Source organism: Siniperca chuatsi, linkage group LG14 (assembly GCF_020085105.1).
Source record: "Siniperca chuatsi isolate FFG_IHB_CAS linkage group LG14, ASM2008510v1, whole genome shotgun sequence".
In the NCBI taxonomy this organism is placed as follows: domain Eukaryota; kingdom Metazoa; phylum Chordata; class Actinopteri; order Centrarchiformes; family Sinipercidae; genus Siniperca; species Siniperca chuatsi.
In genome coordinates this window covers 13,522,144-13,541,327 of record NC_058055.1, presented here as the reverse complement: position 1 = coordinate 13,541,327, position 19,184 = coordinate 13,522,144, and the positions used below count along the sequence as shown (strand labels likewise).

General features: G+C 38.9%; 1 protein-coding gene across 5 annotated transcripts in view; it reads left to right on the top strand.

The window, feature by feature from the left end:
- Positions 1 to 18,935, top strand: part of cadm2a (cell adhesion molecule 2a) — a 215,382-nt gene extending 196,447 nt beyond the window's left edge. For all 5 annotated transcript variants that reach the window (XM_044222356.1, XM_044222357.1, XM_044222355.1 and 2 more), the window contains 2 exons: positions 11,739 to 11,861; positions 13,073 to 18,935. In XM_044222356.1, coding sequence (XP_044078291.1) covers positions 11,739 to 11,861; positions 13,073 to 13,191 — 242 coding nt within the window. In that variant the 3' untranslated portion in view covers positions 13,192 to 18,935. The remainder of the gene's footprint in view (positions 1 to 11,738; positions 11,862 to 13,072) is intronic.
- The last annotated feature ends 249 nt before the right edge of the window (positions 18,936 to 19,184 follow it).

The following is a 19,184-nucleotide window of genomic DNA, read 5'->3' as shown; positions in this document are numbered from 1 at the left end:
GACATGCAGAGAGTTATGGTTATGGCTTTAAAACTTTAAAATCACTGATATGCAGCATAAATTTAATTGCCCTCTCCGTCCTGCAGAACAACCATCCACACAAAGCATGTTTTCTAGACCCCAAAACCCCTGTAATAGTGTTAATGTCTCACCAAATCGAGAACATCTTGACATGTCAAAAAGATTTCTTAGCTCACAAACCCCACAATATGGTCCCACCACATATGGGCTGGTGTGCTGCCAGTCAGATGGCAGGCAAAGGTGAAGGTCTTAGTATGTTGACCCCATGGCTCCTTGGAGGTTGAATGTCACTTTTCTGGTGAGGAAGAAGCTGGAGATATTGTATGACATGGAGGGATACCTCCAGGGGAATATTTGCTGCATTTTGGGCAAGGTTGGGGACATGGTATTTGAGTGGGCCAAGCTCAAATACCATGTACCACCAGGGTGTCCGTTTTGGTGACCTCAGACAGCTCTTAATGCCATGAATGTAGTTCTGTTGTCCTCTAGTGCATGTTGCCTTCGATTTTCTAGTCTATCTTTGCCCCAGCCATCCCCCATGTTATCTGTTTGCATTAAAAGGAGTCAGTTGAGTTCATTCAAGAATCTGATCAAGATGCCCTCCTCTGAAAGGTGTTTCAGCATGTCCAACTGAACTGGCTCTGTATTTAAAGGAGCCAGTTGAGTTGGTTTGGGCATCTGACCAAGATGCCCACTCTAGAGAGGCTCTCTGGCACATCCAGCTGGGAGACCATGGGGGAGACCCCAAACATGCTGGAGGGATTGCATATCCCACCTGGCTTGTGAGAGCCTCAGGCTCCTTCAGGAGGAGCTGGAGGATATGGCTGGGGAAAAGGATGTTTTGGCATCACTGTGACCCGCAAACAGCAGTAACTAGACAGATGGAATGGATATAACAAACCTCTAGGAGGGTATAGTTGCTCTAGCCTATTAGCCTGTATCTCCAAAGGATATCTGTATAATACAAACATCCATTCATGGTGAATGTAGTGACTATGTGATCTTCCATCATTTATTTTAAGCTTTACCTTCATAATCCAAAGTGAACAGAGTTAGACTCTCTTTGTTTAACCAACATTAGTTTTCTTAGCAGCTGGACAGGAAGTGGGGAAATATCCCAATTACTTACACATTTAATTACACAAAGGACAAAGACCTACTTTGGATAAAGTTAAAATTACCATTGTTTGATTGACTTGCTGTTTATCTAGCAATTCTGTCTCTTTGCATGTTGCAAAACTACAACAATAATGCTGACATGGCACCATGTCTACTACAGTAGAGTGATATGTCAATCAAAGTTTTTGACTGTTAACTCAATTCTCTACAGTTTTTCTCTGCAGTTCTCTGCAGCTTCATTCATTTTCATTTAAATGTCCATTCTCTCGCCATATAGATGTAGCAGAGTTTACCTTCTGTCTTGTCTCTGCTTTTTTACTCCCTCTCTCCCCATCTTTCAACTTCATGGTGCTCCATAGTCTCATTCACTCAGAATAATTTCTTCTCATCACCGCTGCTTTCTCTAAATTACCATCTTTAAAGTTCTTCAGGAGTCTTGACTCCCCTTCTACCTTCCCTCTGCTGCTTTGCTTTCTATCAAAGCTTTTGTTTCAATTTTCCCTCACCCGCTCCTTCTCTTCTACCCTCACATCCCTCTGAAGACCCTGTTAGATAACAGGCTTCCACGCGTTGTTGGATATTCCTCATCAGCGTGTCTTGATTCTTCTCTGATGTCTGTTTGTGTAGTGCAGAGACACAAGAGGAGCTAAGCCTCTCAGTGTATCTTCAGGGAATCTAAATATCAGACTCCTTCACTGCGTCCCCAGTCACAGGATACTACACTATCTGCTTTCATGTGTCTACTTGATTTATTACCAGGTCTTGTCACCAGCTCTGGATGAAAGCAAACAACTGTGGAGCTGTACCAGCCCTGAAACATTTTGTCTTTTAATAAAGTTGTCTTCCTGTGCAAAGGAAATACACATTTTAGGTTCAGGACTATAGCCTGTATGCAGAATAACAGCATAGTATATACATGATGAGCTGTTTCAGGTACACCTTTTTCTATTCTGCCATCTTTCTTATACTAGTCTTGTATCTTTCCTCTCTTGCCCTTCATCAGCATATTGGATTTTTCCAAACGGCACAAGACTACCACAACTAAGGCTGAGGTATCTTCCAACACAAAACAGTTTGGGTGGAGAAGAGATAAGCAGTTGGTGGTAAAAAGAAGATAAATAGATAGAAATAAAGTAAAAAAGCAGTTATACAGAATACTTTCACAAGAAGGACTCTAGATGCACACTTTGTTGGTTAAGCCCTGCCAACTTCAAACCCAAGAAAAAAAAATACAGAAATCTCTCATGTGAAATAACCAAACCTGTTCAAACTTTGGCAGAAAATAGTGTTTTCGTGTAGGATCCCATCACTCATAGTTAGACATTTATTGAGAAAATTAGTTTTCAAGGTCTATAAGGTTTTGCTTGAAAGGCTGAAGTATGAAGAAATCACAATGAATGCCAATATGTAGTTTTCTTCTTCATCATTACAGTAAAGCTGATTTTAATAAGCCCTGGGCTTTTTGACCAGGAAAAAACTGAATGATTTTAGAGAACATTGAGTTCCAGATGCAATTAATATGGATTTTGTGCTTTTCACTTCAGGTGTGCTAAAAAATAGCCTTTAATTGACCAACAAGATATCATCTGTGCATGATCCAAGAGTGAGAGAGTAATAGTATTTGCATGACAGGCGTAAATTGGCCACAGAGCTGAAAACAACTGCCTGCACTTTCTCTCTCTGTACATAGCAATGACTTGTGTTCCTCTCAGTACTTATAGGATTAAATACTCTGCATTTACAAGAATGTGTTTGTAAGATATGAAATGTGACATTAATTTTCTGTATGATTTTATAACAATAGATTTTTTAATGTTTTATTTTGCTGACATGGTAACAGTAAGTATTAGTGGCCAATACAATAATGTACCATTTAATGGAAGCATTTACTCACCCTTGCAGGAATATTAGTGAATAAATATTTTATACAATAGACTCGCGGTTCTAATGGGAAATTCAAATTTGGCAGTAACCCATGCCTTTAATCCTAACTGTTGTTGACCTTTGGAGTGTAGCTAGTGCGCAGGTATACAAGAGATTCCTCTGTTTTTCATCCATACTGTATAATGCCAGGACTGATGCATAACTGCAGCCTCTGATTCACTTTATTAATGAAGTGCTGGCAGGTATGCCCAACACACACACTGCCTCAATTGCCCAGCCAGCCTTAATGGCTATAATAATTCTTTCACTAAGTATCAGAGGTCTGTGCAATGTCATCAGACCCCCCTTCCACAAACACACACACACACATATACACCCCCCCCCACAACCACTGAGTTCTCTAAAATTTGCCAAATGCTTTTTCATAGCTTGCAAATTAGCTTTGACCTTGTGAAGCTGAGAGGTTGACTCATGCACAAGGGTTTCTTTAGTGCCTAAAATATTTACTATTCACTTCTCATAATCAGCATTCGTGTGGCCAACCCCAGCCCCTGTAGCCTAATATTGCCGCAGAAAAAGGGCCCACTGCCGAGAAGACAGAAATTATTCATGCCTAGTGTCCCTGCCTGTGGAGAAGACAGAAAAACTAAAATAATACCCATCTACCTCCTTGCAGAGTAAAGTTCTCTTTTCTTTGGCCCATTAGTTGTTCCCCGAGAGGAACAGAAGATAAAAGTAAAGAAATGCACCAACAACCTTGAGACTCTTAATCAGTGTATACTATAACTTGCGAAATTGTCTTAAATTAATACCAGAAGGCTGGTTGCTAGCTAACGTCAGTGGGTACTAGTGGATGTTACCATGGTAGTGCATAGGGGCCTTGGTTTTTATGGTCAGTACTCTAAAGCAAAACACAAAGGATCTCTACACTCCACTTGAAGTTGATAGCAGTGACTACACACTCACGGTGAATTCAAGAGTGGAGGCAGGTCAGGGTTCAAAAGTCGGGATTAGTCTAAGCTTTCTCCCTTTTCGAGTGAGTGCTGGCCGAAAAGCTGCATATGAATAGTATGTCATTAAAACAGGACCACTCTTACCCTGGTTGGCTTCCTGAGACTTGAGCCAGCTGATCTATGCTGAGACTGCTTACCAGCCTCACAAACATCAGTGCACTAATCTTAGCTATCTGTTTTAGGCAACGGTAATGACTTCATCTGAGGATTTTTGTTTTACCAATGGAGATGATTTGAGATATATGAGAATTGAAAGAACACATATCCTTTGTGTAATGTGATGTTGTATAAAAAATAGCTTAAAGCTGTTCATTTGTCTCAATCAAAGGTGTTGTCTAAGTGAGAAGTTTCATCCAAGTGAATAAAACTGTTGGGAATTATTTCATCTAGTGTTCGGTGTTTCTGATCCAAAAGGCTTGATTGTTATATTCCTGTGATAAATCCTCTCGTTTTTAAGAATCAACATTGGAGATAAACTAAAAGATATTAGCATGCATATCAAAAGTTTGTATTTGTTTAGCTCTTTATTTGGTCAGAGTGTTTTTCAGCTCTCATTCAGATCCATCAGAAAGGAACAGAAGAGGGTAAACTGACATGACAATGTAGTATAAAATATCTAATACTCAAGCTATCCATGTTGAAATCTGCCTTTACCAAATTGCACATCCCTCACATCTTAAAATAAGGGGGAAAAAGTTGAGAAGAAATCACGAGTTAATAAGAAAACTTGGAGCAGAGAATAAATGAGCTAAAGGTGATCAAAACTACAGGGTTATTACTCCACGGGTAATGTTTTATGTCTTTAACCCCACATTCACCTATTCAAGATGCTTTAGACCGAGGACAAACCTTTTGTGAAAACTCGATAAGAGATGGGACAATTTTCATCCCTTGGAGGGGTTTGTAACTGCTTTATTCCATTGCTATTGATCTTGTTTTAAATAGGGAGCACAGGTTAGGCCATATGATGAGCAAAAGACATATTTTCTTGAGGTCAAGTGTCCAGGGCAGCTGGTTGGTTGCTGTGTTTAAACCAGAAGAGAGAGCTATGTTCAGGTTGCAGCATCCGCGGGGGGGGGGTTAAATTGAACAGTACCGACCATCTTCTCTCCATTTTCTCTTCCACTCTCCACCATAAAGCTGAGGAGCACAGGAGAAATTAAAACATAATGCAAAGGTCCTTCCACTTATTGCTGGGCAATTATTATTGATGACCTGTCACATTGGGAAGAATTATAGCAACAATTTGGAATTAAGTGTAGAACAGAAAAAGGGAAATCATTAGATCCTGGGGCTAGTGTTATGAATTACATGTAATAGCCCTTCTATTCATTAAATCTCAATGGCAGGGGACACTTTCAGCAATCTTGCACTCACATGCACACACACAGTTGAGGCAGTCTAATTTTCATGTGTTGACATGAAGTTTCATTTGGTCCTTTGTTAATTTTTCTCTGCTTGTCTCCCTCAGGGGGATTGTTGGGCTTGTGGTGGCAACTTGCTTCCTCCAAAATCATTAATTTCTGTGTGGGCTACTGTTTCTGCTGCTCTTTTTTTGCTGTTGTCTCACACAATGCAATTCTCCAAACTAACCGGCAGCATAATGCAGTTTATAGCAGAAAAGCAACAGCAATATAGTCATGATTAAGTTACCACAGGTGTAACATTGATGTTATCTTCCTGCCTCTTCCTTTATTGTATTGTATTGCTGTTTTTAAGCGGTTATGGATTTTGCCGAACGTAGAGCTGCTTTGATAGATTGATTCTTGCGTGCAACTTAATGAATTTATATGATTAATTATCTTGCTTTACTTATAGCATGCCGTTACCCTGCTGACCACAATTTCTTTTCATTCTGAGAAGAGAGAACAAGGTTGTTGAATATTCACGATAGTCCACGTGTGGGCTTTATTGAATGAATAGCAGAAGTAATTTGTTTTCAGAATCTAATTAATCCACTCTGAACCAGCAAGCAGTAATGTAAAAGGACACAAACAAACACACACACACGTGTCTCAGTAATGTCTCCTTTTTTCTGTCTTTCTAACTCTCTCACATGCATGGGTGCATGCATTGATAAAGTGTACGCACGTGTGTCTTTCGGCCCTCTGTTACAGCCTCCAGGGACTCTTTCATCTTGGCAGTAGAGCCAGCATTTGATGCAGATTGGTGAATTTCCAGTCTCAGCCAAAAAGTTGGGCATAATTGACTAATCGAAGAAGTGAAGTCTGCAGGCACTTTTCACTACTTTCTCTCCTTTACTTTCTCTCTGTTTGCAAGCAGTCTTTATCACGGCAGCAGAATTAATGCGGGGTAATATGTGTCTCAATATGTTTCACATTTAGTTATGTAATGTGCAGTGTTTTCAAACACTATGGAAGCCATTAGAGGCGAAGCGTAACGGTTTTATTTATTTTTGGTCACAGTTTATTTCAGGTGATCAGGCTACATCTTATGTAAGTGTATCTCATAAATACACAAGAAACATCATATTAACTGTAAAAAAACTACAAACCAAAAAAGTCACACCTTACCTCCCAGGGCTTCCAAAGATTTTTCAGTGTTTCTCATGAATCTGAGTTCCTCTTAACGCAAACTAATATTGTCTATTTTAGACATATACACACACACACACACACACACACACACACACACACACACTCCTGACCCACAACACAGTCACAAGGACACTGCAGGTCTAATAAGCCCATGCTTAACCTAGCTACTGCTTTATTGATCTGAGCAACTGAAACCATTGCTTCACAGAGCTATATCTAAGATAGAAAGAGGAAAAAGTGTAATCCAAAAGAAGAAAAAGATGCCTGCAGGGGATGAATTTTAATATTAACAAAATTAATACCAAGGGGGAAAGAGAGAGAGAGAGAAATGTATGTCAAGATATGATGGATTTAAGGACGCTGCGTTTGACCAGTTGAGATTATTAATTTAAAAGATGAAGACTTTAGATGAAAGGCAGTGCAGCGGATGGTATGGTGTCCGGCCCAAGAGATGCTGTAACAATGCTTTACAGAATGGCAAACATCTCCTGTGAAGTTCTTCAGACATTCACAGCGAATATGATGTTTGAAGAATGAGATAAGGACACGTATTACATACAGACAAACAGTAAGAACAAGCATTTTTGAAATTTTATCCTTCAAATTTTATGAAAAGGAAAGTTTTAGGTTTCATTCACTTAAATATTGTAAGCATTACTCAGCATGAAAAATTGGACCAGCTGAAAGTCCTGGTAATGCAAACAGATCCTGATATTCTGGTTTTATCTGAAACCTGGTTAAGATGCACTGTGAGTGATTCTGAGGTGGCCTTGGATGAATACAACCTTTTTAGAATGGATAGAAATTTAAGAGGAGGAGGTGTGGCCACTTATTCAAGATAATGTTTTACTTGTACTGTTCTTAATGCAGTCACAGTGGAAAAATGCTTAGAGTTTTTGGCTCTGATAGATAGATAGGCTCTGATGCAAAATAATTCTGTTTTTGTGGTTGGAGTGTACAGACCTCCTACTGCTCCCTCCTCAGCTATCGATAAGATAGCTGATCTTTTAGCTCCATATAAAAATTTGGAGATGATTATTTTAGGTGATTTTAGCTTAAATTGGTTGAGTTCTGTGATTCTTTAAAAGGAGTCTGTGGCAATATCAGTCTTTCACAGATAATTCCCAAACTTAAAAGACCCCTCTAAGTCATCTTTAATTAACTTAATTCTAACATACAGAAAAGAAAAAATACTGTCTCAAGAGTATTTGAGCTCTGTTTTAGTGATGTCCAAAAACCTGCATTAGAAGTACCAGGATGAGAAAACTATGTCCGTGTATGCTGGTTACATGGAATTTCAAACATTTTGATGAGCAGGTCTTCTTGAATGATGTATTGGAAAATGACATTCATGATACTGCTAAAATCCCAGATGTTGATTTAGCTCTTAACCATTTTTGTAAATCTTTTAACAACTTTTTTTTTACAACTATAGACCGATTTCTAAATTATCATACCTAGCAAAACTACTAGAATCTCTAGTAAATAAACTTAAAATATTCCTCTCAGCACATTCTATTGAGTGTATTGAAGTGTTCACCAATTGGGTTTTAGAGAAAAACACACCACTGTTACTGCCACCACTCTTGTTTTAAATGACATTATCTCGGCTTTGGATAAAAAGAAACACTGTGCAGCTCTTTTTATTGATCTTTCAAAGGCATTCGATACAGTTGATCATGCATTGCTTTTAAAAAAAAACTTTGTGGTATTGGATTTGCATTTGCAAGCTGAACCTCCTTGCTCTTCCTGAGGTTTTTTTTTTCTTTTTTATATCTGATGGACAGTTAAGTATCAACTTTAACTAACCAAACCAACCTTTAGGTACTCAAACTGCTCAGCCACTCCAGTCAGCTTCCTTCTTCTTAGATATTTAATAGGTTTCCCATTCACATTTTATAAAGGGATGAAGAAACTAGAGTTCACCACTTAATGTATGATTTTGCAGCAGTTAAGGTCAGATTAGGCTAGTATAAAAAGGAGGTGATGACCTGACTGAAGGAGGGGGGCAGACTTTTCTTATAGGCACATCATTTGTTCTGGAAGTTTGACTTACAATGTATAGCAGCCATCACACATGCTTTTATTTTGATGTACAGTGTGCTTCACATTCCTTCCAGAAATGTAATTATATGATTAATGTCATTTAATCTTACCAGATAATATGACTCTAAATTACATTGTTTCCATCCTCTTGGAAACCCACACAGTATCCCTATCACATATCTCCACACCATATGGAGCCAGCATCAATGAAACAGATCAGATGAGGAGTTGGTGGGGCAGTTTAAGAGTAACACTTTTGGTTCAGTCCAGCCAAGCAGTGGCTCACAGAAGCCCTGAACCCCTTTAATTTATTAAACAAGCCCAACTCGCAAGGCCAGGCGACAAGGAGAGCGTTATAAATATTAAAAGAGGAGTTTGCTCTGCCACGCTCCCATATTAAATCACCCAGAAGAATGTATGTGCCCTTATTAAAAGATAATGTGTTTTGGAGCCATAAAAATGTATAACCCTCCTCTCTAGATCCCTCTCCTCCTTGTCGTCTTTCCTTTCCCATCTTCCTCCAACTGAAATTTCAGCCTTTTCCCGTCCATCAATCTCTATTTTTTTTTCCTTCCCTTTCTCTGTGTGTCTTCATTCGCCCTTGCTGTATTTTTCTCCTTACGTGAGCAGTGGACTAGAACAGAATACATAGAACTCATATGAAAAGTATTTACATGTTGTAAGTTATGATGAATTTATGTCACAGGCTTGTGTTGCTTCATGAGTATGAAGTTAATGGAATACTCCACTGAAAATCTGATCTTGAGTATCAAATACTATGAGGAGCGAGCTACAGGTCTGGTAAGCTCACTTCTTTCTAACTCCACATGCCCAGATTTTTTTCATTGTCACACTTGTAGTCTTCAGCACCAACCAACACTGACTCAAGTGACATCACTTGAGATGATTTATCAGACTTTGTACACATAGTCCTCCCTGAGACCTGTAAAGAGACTTAGATGGGTAAAATTGGTGAAGTTCCCCTGTAAATTGTGTAGCTAGCTATTTTGCAGACAATTGCTGTAGTCAGCCTGTGTTTAGAGTAGCTTTAAAATGGCAATGCAATGCTGTCCTGGCAACAAAAAAAAAAAAAAGCATTAAAACATTCATAGAAATGTCTTAAACTGCTACTGCAGCATAATCAGCTTCCCCATCATTGATCTGTATGCTCAGTATGTGGAAAATAATTGACACTTTGCTAGTAAATCACTAAATATGCTACTTATATGGTAGAGCTTTGGAGCTATAGGCAATAGCATGTATCGTAAGTAGAATATTTATCAATGTTGTGGAGAAACAGTGAGTGTTTGGAACATATTGAACGTACAAATCAACACTGAAAAATGACTTGAGGTCACCATTGTAATCTATACAAACCTCCACAAAGGAGCGAAGCTACAATCTTTTCAGAGCAACCTTTCAATTCTACTCAGAAGACAGATTTTTGGTAGAGTATTTCTTTAAGGAAGTGATGCAGTAATGCAGTAGCAGCAGGACCAGACAACATGTTCTGGAATTGTCAAGGGCTGTAATGTACAGCCCAACCTCTTGGACATGACACCAGCATATCGCATGGCTGAAGTGTGTAGTACTCTATAGGCTGACATGCGACTGTATGTCAAGGCTTGTTTGTGACTGCGCTGGCTTGTAATAGCCGGACTGAAGCGCAGCAGTAGGACAGTGAGTGTGTATGATAGTAAAAAAAATACTCACCGTCCTGACAGAGAGAGGTGAAGAGACACAGCCATGTGTGTAACTAAACGCCAGAGTCCTTGCCTTGCTGGGCCGTGCCAGGGGAACATTCCTCTACTCTCTGCTCCACTGACCAAGCAGAACTGCAGCACAGTGAAACCACACTATGCACGTCTGTGTGTACCAGTGAGTGTGCGCCGCTATGAGTGTGTGTTTGTCCACTGGGAGGCAGTGAAGTGTGACGGCCTGGTCACTCAGACCATGGAGAGTTATGGAGCGAGAGCAAGCCAGCTGTTCAATTTGGCCACATGGGCGGACACAGAAAGAAAAGGAGAATACTGAAGAGAAACAGTATCAATATTCGACGTGTGCTGTGTGTCTAAACCACCCTTCTATCACTGCTTACCCTCCTCTGACATAGCAATATTTTAGTTATCCTGAGCCCACATACACACAAAGTGACAGGGTTGTATATGGCATACCCTGGCACTCGGAGGAGGATAATGAGATGAGTGCTAATTTCTCAGGTGTCATGGACTGATATGAATAATACAGGCTATTCGGTCACCATCTTCCCCCACTGCTGTCACTGTCAACTTTTTTTGATTCACCTACAGTGGATGCAGACAGTGTCACGTACTTACTCTTACCCTGAATAGCCTGCAAGCCAGACTTTGTGAAAAAAGGAAGTCAAGGTGAATAAAGGAAATAAGCTATTGTTGAAGTTGAGGGAAACCTTTGATGGGATTTTGCACTTCATTGTTTTTTTTGGGGTTTTTTTGCTATGAACAGCCTCATCATGCAGATTCTTCACTCTTTCATGACTCCACTCATTTCGACAGCTTTTCCAACAGCTGGGGACCTGTAGCAACTCTCTACCACCCAATTCATGTTACTAACAACAATCCTTCCTCGCCAAGAAACAGAAAAAGATTGATCTCTCCTTTTTTTTTCCATGTGATGATTTATTTACTGTGTACTACTCTTCCACTGCTGCCCTGGTTTGTATGTTTGGGACTCCTGCGGAACCGTGGGGGTGATCCTGAATTATTCACTTATTTTTTCCGAGTCCCTCTTTCATTCTCTCTTTCCTTCATTTTGCAGGGCGAATGTGTGTCTGCCTGTAGCTGCTCTTTGTGTCAATGTCGTGTCTGTCTCTCTTCCTCTCTCTCTCCATTTTATTATTCTCATAGAGCTAGACAGCTCTGCTCTGACTGCATGATGTGAAAGGAGAAAGGAATGACAGCAGCTCATTAGAGCAGGAACGAGCTGGAAATAATCTTTTTTTCCCTCCTTGCTCTGTTTTGTATTGTCTGTCTTTTGCTGTTCCTCTGCTCTCACTCCCTCACCTCACCAACCGGCACCTTCATCTGCTGTCTTTGTTTCTCTCTCTGTCTCTCCTCAGATCCCAATGCTGTGGGGCAGCACGGCACTGACCATGCCTTGATCGGAGGAGTGGTGGCTGTAGTGGTCTTTGTCACCTTGTGTTTAATCATTGTTCTGGGAAGATATCTGGCCAGGCATAAAGGTAAAATCACAGTGGACCAAACCTGAGTCTCTCAAGGCTCATGGATCTAGTGGAGCATGTCCTACTTGTCTCTAGACATCAGAGTTCTTCCCCAATTCCCAAGTTACAAGTGTATGACATACCTGCACTGGAGAAAAAAAGAATGAAGGCTTAAGTCTTACACACATTATATGATGCCACTAGTGCATAAACAGTACTCATTGGGTTATTATTTTTTCTGTTTTTCAAAAGCAATCCAGAAATGTCATTGTATTTATTTTGAATATCAATATTATATTGGGAAGAGAGAGAGGGCTATGACATAATTTTACTTTAACCCCTTGCCACGTTTTTGCATCAAAGATTGTACTCAGTCATAACTTACTCACTCTGAACACACATATTTTTAGATTCAGTGGGTGCTCTTCATAACTCCAGAACTTGCCGGAGAATCATCGTAATTTTACGCTTTCTTCAGTATCAAAGTAATCCAGTAATAGTTGTTTATACATTCATGGGTACATTGCAAACATTCACTGCTAATAGCTAATTTGGCATACTTTTAATGGTCCAATTTGCAAAAATGTAAATAAATCTAAAGGGGGGCTCAAGTTGTAGCCCACAGCTTAACTCACTGAATCCATGGCGACATCATTCTTCCTGTTTACATCCCCCAAAGCATTATGGGAACTGTAGTTCAAAAACTTATAGCATTTGTATCCCCCAAATAGAAGTAAAACAAAGAATAACAGTACTTAGGCTCAGAGTGTCCCATAAACATGGCTCTTATATTCCTGGAACACTGACACTCTCCTTTATCCATTCATATACAGTATGAGTATATAGTGACTCTTAGAGAAAAAGAGAGAGAGAAAAAGAGTAAAAAAGCAGAGGGTTCAAAATTAACGGCCAGTTTCCAACACTGATGCTACAAAATTGAGCTGTTAGTTAAAACTGAGAGCTGCATCCCATTATTTGGATGTCTAACTTTCAGCCTTGACTGCCACCATTGAGGACAATGAAGGTATATGTTGATGCAGGGTTTTACATACTTACTTTCTGCTGTATTTACATATCCTGTACTATCCTAGCTTCTCATTGTTCTGTATATGAATTATGTAGCATTACTGATGTTGTCTTCAGATGTGTTTTTCGCCTCAGGCAGAAAACACCATGCAGGGCTGCTCGGTATTTGTTTTCCTTGATATAGGTTTTGTTTTTCATTTCCTCAGGAACATACTTGACAAACGAGGCCAAAGGAGCAGACGATGCGCCCGACGCCGACACAGCCATCATCAACGCTGAGGGCAACCATGCACACGCAGAAGAAAAGAAAGAATACTTCATTTAGACTGCAGAGGGAGCTGTGCAGCTCTCTCCTTCCCCTTTCCCTCTTTTAATCTCTGTATCTCTTTTTCTCTCTCTCTTTCTCCCCCGTTTCTTCTCCACCTCTGACCACTGCCCACATCGTGTCAACAAGGAACCCGCCGGCAGTCCATAGACAGAGGGGTTCCCCAAGTGTTTTCATATTATTGCCTTTTGTTGAGCCCATTTCTATCATTTACATCTTGTCTTTCTTTCTGGCTTTTATTTTCCTTTTTTTAGGCAGCCGGTTTTCACAGGCAACTTGCTGTTGCTCCTGAAGCTGTCCCCTTTCTCATATTTTTCCTCATCTCTGACATGAATTCCTGGAAGTCTGTATATCTACCATGACTGCTTCTTACATGACCCCAAGTTCATCCTCTCTCCCTCCAAGCAGACACCCAAACACATACTATATTCCCTTTGTTCACACACATCCACAAACACATATCATATCTCACATCAACACGGTGCCTAAAAATACAGACGCCATTGAACTTCTGTCAATGCCTTCATGTATCGTCTGTCAGTAGCAATGTAAATGCTTCGTAGATGGTTAACTGGACCATCATTTCATTGCTTATCTCACAGCTTTTGATTATGCATTGCGTCTTTTTTATTTGAATGAAGATCTTTGCTGTTTACGCCTTATACATGTCTATCACACTGAATATGGTACTTTTAGATGATCCACCTCCCTCCAATCCCATCCCCTCTAAATACACTTGTAATTAAACAGTTGACCCTTGTAAGATAAGAAGAAGGTTTTGTGTAACACTGTAGCAAGGTTTGTCAGATAAGTGTATAGTATGATTTTCATTATTAGGGTAGGGGTAATAAAAAGGTAGTGTGGTGTTGTTTAGAGCAGAGAATACACACAGATGCTAGATGAAGCATTCCATCAAATAAACACAATCAAGTATATAAAACCATTTGCTAAATCTGCTGTCCCTATGTACTTTTGTCTGTATATTCCTGCACTGTCCAGGCTGCAGTTTAGCGAAACACCAACACCCTCAGTGTCCTCTTGACAGCTTACAGTAGTTTGTGATTCACATAAAGGGTTCAGGTGTACAGAATGAGTCAATCTCCTCTCTCTCTAAAAGTTGTATAAATTGTATTGAAATGAGTTTAGCTTTTCACGTTGAATTATTTTGTTTATGTTTATGTCACATTGGAATCATTTTAAGGCTTAAGGACCCCGTGAAATGTAAAATTAAACATTAGGACGTAATACAGGAAAAAAATAAGTTCACAGTTACAGTATGTACAGGAAATTTAGTGTTAAATAAATTTTCCTCACTCTTTTAGTAATGTCATTTTGATCGATACCTCTTGTAAGCTTGAGGTCCAGGCAGCTTTCCACAGTGGTTTGTATACAACTTCCTGTTCATTTACTGGCCCATAGATAAGCATCTAATCATATTATGATTTTATACAAAAAGTGATAATGTCAGTTTGACTAAAATCACATTTTCTGTTTGTATCGCCACCTAAAAAATTTAAACAGTTTCTAACAATTTAGTTGATGTAGATATCACCAACGTGTTGTACACTCCCACCTGTCAAACTGCATAACTGCTCTTCTTGTTTCCATTTTGTCAGAGTTGCTCTCCATGAACTGAACTTTGATTTCCATTTCATGGGGTCTTCAAGGGAAAAAAAGAAAGGAAATAGTGTGTGAGTGCCAGGTCATAGATCTGCAGGGGCCTCCTTTCCAAAACTAAAAACTGAAGACAAATAGAGAAGCACAAAAATGTCTGAATGAGTAAATGTGTTCCTTTGCCAACAACTAGATTGCCTTGGGAATGGTTCTTCTATTCAAATGGGTAGTGGAAAGATGACAAGGCTGTCTTTGATTAAATTCTGGAAGAAAAAAAATACAGTGCATCTTTTTCAAAATGTAAGCTAAATCATGTTTTTTATAAAAAAAAATGTTTCTAATATTTTTGGTTTAAATGGTTCTAAGCTCCCTGCTGTATATTGTGTCTGCTAAAATGTGGTTGATTGTGAAAATTGCTGTTAAATTCTGGATTCCCATATTCCTTCAAATTTGTATATTAGCCACCTTATCTATTTACTTTGTTTCATTTTTCATTGCATAATCCTTATTAGAAAACTTTTAAACAAATGTATTTTGTTTTTGGCACAAGGCATGTATATAATGTGTGAAAACTAAACTTTGGTAATACACATTAGCATGTTTTTGTTTGGTTCTTTTTCATGTTTAATTTATTTGAACTGAAGTTATTTAAGAGCGAACCACAGTGAAAGTATGTTTGTAATTTAATTTTGGAGAACAATGGCTTCTTGTGTTTGTGGCGTGCTCTTGGGTGCTACAGATCAGAAGGATTTGGTGTTTTAGAAAATATGATTAACAAAAAAAGAAACATTACAAAACTCAGTGAAACAAATTATGGTGTCCCGTACATTGGCCTTTTTAAATTGGAATTCCATTAAAAGAAAATAAAAGTTTCACACACACTAAGACAAACATAACATATCCTAGTCAACACCTTCTGTTTCTTTTCATATATCCTTGCCATTTTTGTTTCATTACTATTGGAAGAATTTTGATTTACTCTCCTATGAAAGGGCGATAAACACTGTGGCCTCTGGAACTAAAGACTTAAAGGCAAGGCACTAATCTACTAAGAGTGAGCAAATTATTACCAAGGGCAATAAAATAGTGAGCCCAGCTGTCTCCAATCCGATGGCCAATTTACATCATTATGCAAATAAGTTCAGCAAGTAAGGTCTTTCTCTGTGTGTTATAACGCAGGCACTGCTGGAGTGAATCACAAGTTGGGAATCATTAGATCGATCACCTCAGTTTTTGCCCCATTTAGGTTGCGTATTACATTTTAATACGTTAATTATTTGTTTTAAAAAGCTTAAGCTTTGCCACAGTTTCCATATTTTACTATTTTAATGCACTTCATTCAATACACCACTATTTACAGGTTTAACTTCATCCTCACCACGAACCTTCAGCAGATCCAGACTAAAGTGTTCTAGACTGCCTCTGGTCTTTAGAAACCTTCTGTATCACACGTGTGTGTATAGATGCATTTATCACAATGAAGTAATGTCTTGTTCTCTTTTTTTTTTACTTTTCTATCTAGTTCTTTCCGTTGTGTCTTAAATCAGTGACGTGCATTCACATTTTCTGTTGCTTTACGCCCATGTATCCATCTCAGAAATAAGAGTGGTCGAACCGATTTGTTGATTCTGAAGTCAGAGAAACAGACTGTTTTATATTAAATGAACACTCATAAATTACCATGCCTGCAGTGATGAGTCGGTGTGTGCATTAGAAATGAAACAGGTGCCATTTACTGAATTATGCATTCTAATTTGATGGATATTTCTTAGTAAATGGTGAAATGTGTTTTGTTTGTCTTTCTGAAAACCACATGTAAATATTTGTTTTGACATGATAGTAATGAGCTAATTTGTTGCAAATGGCTTTTTATGACAGTTAGACCAAACCTGAATCTTTTTTTAATTTGTTATTCTAACAGCCTGGCACATATCAACATGCACTACGTTACTATGATAGAATCAACAGTAGCTCTGTTACAGCTTGGGGTCAGATATTAGTTGTATTTGCTTTTTGTTGTCGGTCGAAACTAAGCTTTAAACTTGTTGCCTTCTTGCTTTCCAACATATATCGGTTAACATCTACATCATGGGCCTCTAATTTCATCCTGGCGGCAAGATTGTAACAGCACTAATGTAGTTGCAGTACCATTTTCATTGAGCTCAAGTCCATTTTTTAGACTAGTCTCTGTTTGGCACTTTCCTGGCTCCAAACAAACCCACTTTCTTTGACTGAAGGTGGGAGTGGTGCAGCTGAGGTTATGTGTTTATGCAGATCAGGCAGTGCAATACTGGCAGTAATTTTGGCATGTAATTTCGCACAATTTTGAGAACAATTTTCATTGGTGGTGGCACATACAGACCTGTGCAAAATCACAAAAAACACATTCATGTATGCATGAGTTTTGCCTCTTTCACTGTAAATGACCTACCTACCTAGTTTGTAATGGGTTCAATAAATGGGTAAATTCCAGCAGTATTGTTATTCACAGCTGCTTATAGGATTGTAGGATCGTTCCCTTTCAGTTAATTAAACCTGCAGCCATCAGCAGCAGGAATCATGTGCGTGTGTTCTACCTGTATTAGGCAACAGACAGTAATAATAGAAACACATTTTATTATACTACGAGTTACTGCCGATGTTGACTCACATCACAAGATTTCTGTGCATCCTGAAATGTAAACTCAACTCAAAAATCAGATATCAGAACATTCTTGGACGCATGTTTGGGGAGCTGTTCATTTGTGCCTTGCATCTCCGCACCTCCAGTTTGCTTCTTCACCCTCCTACTGCCTCTGCTTTTTTTTTAAAGAGGGATGAGATGAGCTGATGCGATTGGTGATTATTGAGGCTTGTCCAAACTCCACCTGCTGATACTGCATTATGTATTCATCCTGCTACAGCCTTTTCACCACACTGCACTGCCACAAGAGCACCTCTGCTCACAAAATATTGGAGTCAGTCGGGCACACACATACACGTACTTGGCCCCAGGTTTACGCTAGCAATTGTCCCCAGTTTCAGGAAATTAGAGGCCCTTATCAACTAAAAATATCAACTCTGAATCCCTGATTAAAAAGGGGTGAATAAGAAGGTAATGGCCACTTTCAGTCATAATCTGTCTGAACTAATTCTTTTTTTAACTGGATTGGTTTAAATTGTGTTTAAACTCTTGGTATTAATGGTTTTGTTCTCCACGGCAGTGATGATAGCATGACCTGGTCCAGTCCTGTCGCTCCTCCTCTGACCCCTCACATGTCTTTGCTGTACAGTTTGGCTTCAGTGCACTTCTTTGTTCCTCTGCAATACTGACACTAGAATCAATCAGCCCAATCTCCATATAGTCACAATGATGACAGCAACATCTGAAACAATCGCATGTAGTAATGTTTAATCTTTTTTTTCCTTTTGATTATATCTGTTTATTTTATTTTGCATCTCAGGAATATATTTCATTTAGATATTTTTTGTTTGTTTGTTTGTTTGTTTTCTGTCTTAAAACAGGGACTTGTGACCACTTCTCACTCTGCTAGTCCCTGAATGCTGACACCATGTATTTTGTTGAGTTTAAGATTATCACAACGTTAATAAAATTATTCAGTGATTCTTCAGTTATTCTGTCATCTTGCTGTCATTGGGATATTAGACTTAAGAAAAAGTTTTTTGATATGATCACTGACTTGAAATACTGACATCTAGAAATATGCTGCAAATAATCATGAGTTTATAAGTTGTGTTTATTCACAATGTTATCTCATTTTAGCTTATGGTATGTAAGCAGTTCAATGCTTTTGTCCTCTATCATAATGTTTTCCTTGTAGCAACACACTTTATGTATATCAGTCTTTAGATGGAAGGAGTTGTAATGAACTATCACTCACGAAATACAAAATATCCACAGTAAAGCTCAGCAAAGATCAGGATTAGAGCTATTAGACGCGTTAGTTCAGCTTCTGATGTACCTTGGTGAAATAAGGGGTTTTATATCAAGCTGTTGAGAGGGCTTGATTCGATATATAGCACCGTAATGGAGGTGTTTTTCTCCCATTGTCTGTGGGATTTATTATATTTAATTTAGAGGTTCGTTCTCATGTATGAAATAAAAATTGTTGAATAAATAGTTGCCAGAACATCTGTATAAGCCTGATTGTATTGTTTTGTTTTGTTTTTATCAGCGTTTTCCTTTTGGAAGCCTCTTACCTCTGAACTGAGAGATAAGCACTGATGATACACTATGACTACTGCTGCTTTGGAACATCTGAATTTGTTCTCACAAAGATCCATGCACACACACACACACACACACAAACACGCTCACAAAAACACAAGCAAACACATGCACAGACACATGTTCGTGAATTTTTATTAACAAGAGTCAT